At 35.1% G+C, this 5,000-nt stretch overlaps 1 protein-coding gene across 16 annotated transcripts in view; it reads right to left on the bottom strand.

Moving 5' to 3' along the window:
* Positions 1–4,786, bottom strand: part of LOC111675844 — a 73,130-nt gene extending 68,344 nt beyond the window's left edge. For all 16 annotated transcript variants that reach the window (XM_046951312.1, XM_046951316.1, XM_046951314.1 and 13 more), the window contains exon 1: positions 3,270–4,786. In XM_046951312.1, the coding sequence (XP_046807268.1) occupies positions 3,270–4,731 (1,462 nt within the window). In that variant the 5' untranslated portion in view covers positions 4,732–4,786. The remainder of the gene's footprint in view (positions 1–3,269) is intronic.
* Positions 4,787–5,000: the final 214 nt, after the last annotated feature.

Below are 5,000 nucleotides of genomic sequence, written 5' to 3'. Positions count from 1 at the left end.
GTAACCACAATTCATTTGCAAGTTATTCTTTAGATACACATATCCATCCGAACCTAAACAAGTAAATTGAATAAGAAATTCCTTGTCTAAATATTTACAACCAGCACACACACACACGGGCCTTCATAATCGCTCACCTCCCTCTCGGCTCCTTTCGCAAACTAATTTTTTACATTTTACAATTTATATTCTTTGTTGCAAACATATAATTGCAAGAATTGAATAATAAAACCAAATAAAAATCGTGACTATAAGAGCCATGACAAGCTGGCAGTTAGAATAACTTGGTTCCAATATGGGTCAAACATCATCAACAACAATTTCATAATCATCATTAACAGCAGGCAGCAGCAGTAAGCATTTACTCACTACTCTCATATCTATCGAGTTAAAAAACAAGCCAGCGAGACAGTAAAGAAGACGATGAGGATGACAAGAACAACGACTTATTGTTGCAAAAAAAAAAATATAAACAAATAAAGAAGAAGAAAAATAATAAAATAAAACTATAATAAATACTATTAACTAAAGAGATACTGTGACTAAAGGGAAGTATTGCCAATTAAGAAAGAAGGTTTAATGGGGCCTTAAGGTCAATATGTTCATTATTATATAAAGCAAAAGGAAACAAATTTATAGCAAAGATCGCTAAGATTCTTAGAAAATTTCTTTATTTTAAAGTTTATGAATCTTTAAGGATTTGATCTGAGAATTTTCTTAATTAAATTTAATTTAATTCTTTATAACAAAAATTTTTTGTAGATATTTTAGTGAAAACAAATATTTAGAACCTATTTCTCCCAAGTGCTAGTCATCTAGGACATTTTTTTACATAACAGCAAGTGGGATACTTCCCCTTTAGGAATGTATTAAAATGTATTCGCTCATGTTACTTTGTGTAAAATTGATGAAACAATGACGTTTTATATAGAAACAATAAAAAATATAGAAACTATGCCGCCAGGCTTAAAGTGCAAAACACGCATACATACATACATTTTACATAGATATTAATATTAGGGTGCAGCTTATTTTGAGAAATAAAAAAACATATATCTATATATTAAAAAAAAGTAATTGATTGCAACATTAATGGTAGATTAGGAAACAGTTACTCTTCATATAAAGTATAACAATTTCAATATCTTTACTATCACCAAAGAACCAATCACGTAACTAGTTCGGTATGAACTTTTTATACATGTCGTCGAAAGCTTTTTAAAAACCTCCTTTATCACATTGCAACTTCCCTAAGAGTGGGAGGAGTTAGAACATAAAGTATCTTTGAATGCAGTCAACAATAAATACAAGTAGTTGCTGTAACTTGGCTTTATGGACGACAATGTAGTTTTGAAATAACATTTGCAAAATAAATAAATTCATTTAGAAAATTTATGAGAACTTTGTTCTGATTTTGGTTTTCATAGTGTTTAAATAATACGCCCTACCGCCTAAGGAATAAACGAGGGTTATAACAAAAACAGTAAACTTGAAAAACTTATACCAATATAGTCCTTCGTATAAATTTCCCCTTTTTTCCCAGTGGATCCGCGTCTGCTATAGTCGATATATAGTCTAGTCTATAGTCCAGACTGTTGTCAGTCTTATGACTACTTTGACCCAAATAACTTTATACTTTATACTAAAATAATTTTATAGTTTGGACCAGTATCTTGACTGTGGGAAATTTAGGTTATATGGACAATAGCCAGTCCGTACTATACCATTCTATAGTCCGGAGTACAGATGGTCTATAGTCGGAATTATAGACAATAGATAGTTTATAGTTGGACAATAGAATGTGAATAGTGTCAGGACTACAGATATTCTATAGTTTGAAATATAAGTAGTCTATAGTCTGGACTATAGAAAGCCTATAATATTTGTAGTAGTTTACAGTCTGAACTAGACTATAGAAAGTCTATAGTCTGGACTATAGATAGTCTAAAGTCTGGACTAAAGATAGTCTATAGTCTGGACTATAGATAGTCTATAGTCTGGACTATAGATAGTCTATAGTCTGGACTATAGATAGTCTATAGTCTGGACTATAGATAGTCTATAGTCTGGACTATAGATAGTCTATAGTCTGGACTATAGATAGTCTATAGTCTGGACTATAGATAGTCTATAGTTTGAAATACAAATACTCTTAAGTTTTGACTAAAGATAGTTTAAAGGCTGGACTATAGATAGATAGTCTATAGTCTGGAATATAGATATTCCATAGTCTGGAGTATAGATATTCTATAGTATGAATTATAGATTGCCCATAATCTTAACTATTGAAAGTATATATTCTACACCACAGATTATATATCGTCTGGGCTATAGAAAGTCTATAGTCTGGACTATTGAGAGTATATAGGTTGGACTATATATTCATGAACACATTTTACATTTTCACATAATCTTATAACACAGACCTCGTAAGCACAAATATGTTGTAAAAGCTTCTATTTTCCAAACAACCTCCTTTTAAAGAAAATATTTATTACGTTTCTATACATAAGTATGTATTTTAACACCCGCTTCACGAATTTAACCTACACTAGACAGACAACATTCATTCATTTCCCACTCTCTTTGAACTCCGAAACATAAAGAATTTCTTCCTGATACCAGAACTGGAGAATATGCATATGGAAACAATTGCATGTGTGTAAAGTGTATTTGAGTGTATTGTCAGTCATGTAACTCATTTCCAATGCGGTATGCAACAAAAACACATGCATCATTACATATAGAGGACACACATGTTGTACGTTTGTTTGCTATATGAAATGGAATGATAATATCATCATTTATGCAGTTGTTGTGTTTTACACTTTTTTTTAAGTTTTTGTTGTTTAACATTTTAATGTTGTTGAAATTGTATTAATACGAGATTACAAGTAAAAACACAACAATTTCAACAACTATAAAAAATTCTGTAGTAATGGTGCGTTACCGACTAGCTTGCAACAAAATGCGAATGCAAACAGCAAATAAAAACTGTTTACCACATGCAAAATTCCATTTGAGAAGATTTATTTTTTATTTATTTTCGAGAAAACAGATTAAAATAATTTTAAATGATATTAAACACACAAGAAAAATGAGAAAACAAGGCATTTGACCTGATAAAGAGGGAGCGTAAAAAAAAATTTGCAAAATAGTTGAGTTAATACTATAAAGCTGGACTAAATTAAATCTTAGAATGGACTATAGGCAGTCTATAGTCTAAGTATTAGTTCTCAATGTTGATCTATTAATATTTTATAACTCACCTTCATTTTCGCTCTTCCGTCTACGAGGCATACTGTTATAATACTGTTGTTGCATTTCCGACTTTTCCGTTGATTCATTTTCCTGTTTCTCATCTTCGGTATGCACCGGCGACGAGGGTCCCGAAGAAGCACTGGCTGCAGGTGAGGCTGCCGAATTGCTACTACCACTCAGCATACCATTACCACTGGCTGTGGAATTACTATTGCCCAGACTATCAATGGAGGCTCGTTTGGCAGCATAAGCATATGGTGGTTGTTTGGTGGGCGAAACGGGCGTTTCAGTCTCCACTAAATCTATAGATTTTTTACGTGGTTTTTCGGGTGGTATCGGTGGCGGTGCTATGCCATTCTGTTCATCGATTGAACGTTGTTGGGCAGCTGCAGCGGCAGCCGATTTGGCTGGTGGAGGTGGTGGTGGTTCGGAGATTTTTGTAGGTGAACGTACACGCTCCGGATTTAGTTTTATGGGACTGATATTTTTCGGTTTAACCGCTGGTATGGGTGGCAGTGGTGGCGATTTTACTGGACTACCGATTTTATTAGAACTGCGCGGTTTTATTTCGGGCGGTTGTACGGAATGTCTTACCGGCGGACTGGGTGGTTTGTCCTGTTCATGAGCGAGACTGGCCAAAATGGGAGAACGTGTTTCCATTTGATTGCTCATTTTATGATTACTTAATGGCGAAGTTAAGACCGATTCTTTCTGTTGTATAACCGAGCTTGGTATTAGTACTGTGCCCGGCCCAGTGCGTATAATATCGCAGCGATTGAGATCACTGTGTGAGCGTGTGGTCTTTGTTTTGGTAAAGTGCGAGGTCCACTTTTTCTGTTTTTCGATTAGTTCGCGTGAGTTAAATTTTCGTTCGGGTTTTTCGGGCTTATCGGCGGATAATAGGGCGCTTACGCCACCCACACCTGAAGAAGAATTTACACTTTCCTCAGTTTTTAAACGTGATATATTATGTTGAAATTTCGGACTAGGCTCCATTATGAATTTAGAATTGGCCAAATTGGGTCCACCATTTAGCTGATTGCAATTATTATTGGCCATCGAGGCAGCCACCTGACAACCGGACGGAAATGGTGAACGTCGTTTAGGTGGTGACACAGAACGATCTGAGGATCTCGACGATGAACGATCTGAATGATTTTGTAAATCACAGAGATTATCTTCACGCGAACCCGAACGTTTAACACTTAAGTTTGAATTACTCTCGACACCGAGTTTTTCGAATAGAGCTCGTGCGTTATTAAAACGTGCCGAATGGGATTCTGTGCGAACAACGGTCACGGGTGTACCGGCAGCTGCATTTGCAGCCGCGGCGGCGGCAGCAGCTGCTGCGGCTGCTGCTGCAGCAGCACTTAATTGTTCAACTGGTTGTATCTCAATTGGTTTGCGTTGGAAAAGATTCGCTATTTGCGAAACTTTACCAACGGGCTGTTGTTGCAAAGGTTTCTCCATTTTGACGATTATAACGGTAGTAGGTTGATTTTAAATATGATGGTGCGTTAGATGTCTGTAATAATCAAAGAAGAAATGAAAAGTGTTAAAAAATTTAGAACAAAAAATGTTTATATTACAATATAACTTTAAAGCATAAACTAAGCATCAACTAAGTTCTTTTTCAGTTCTAGTTCAATTCTTGTTCAGTTCTAGTTCAGTTCTAGTTCAGTTCTAGTTCAGTTCTAGTTCAGTTCTAGTTCAGTTCTAGTTCAGTTCTAGTTCAGTTC

The sequence above is a fragment of the Lucilia cuprina genome, chromosome 5 (assembly GCF_022045245.1).
Source record: "Lucilia cuprina isolate Lc7/37 chromosome 5, ASM2204524v1, whole genome shotgun sequence".
Taxonomy (NCBI): domain Eukaryota; kingdom Metazoa; phylum Arthropoda; class Insecta; order Diptera; family Calliphoridae; genus Lucilia; species Lucilia cuprina.
The sequence above is the reverse complement of the archived record's forward strand: the minus strand, read 5'-3'. Positions and strand labels throughout refer to the sequence as shown.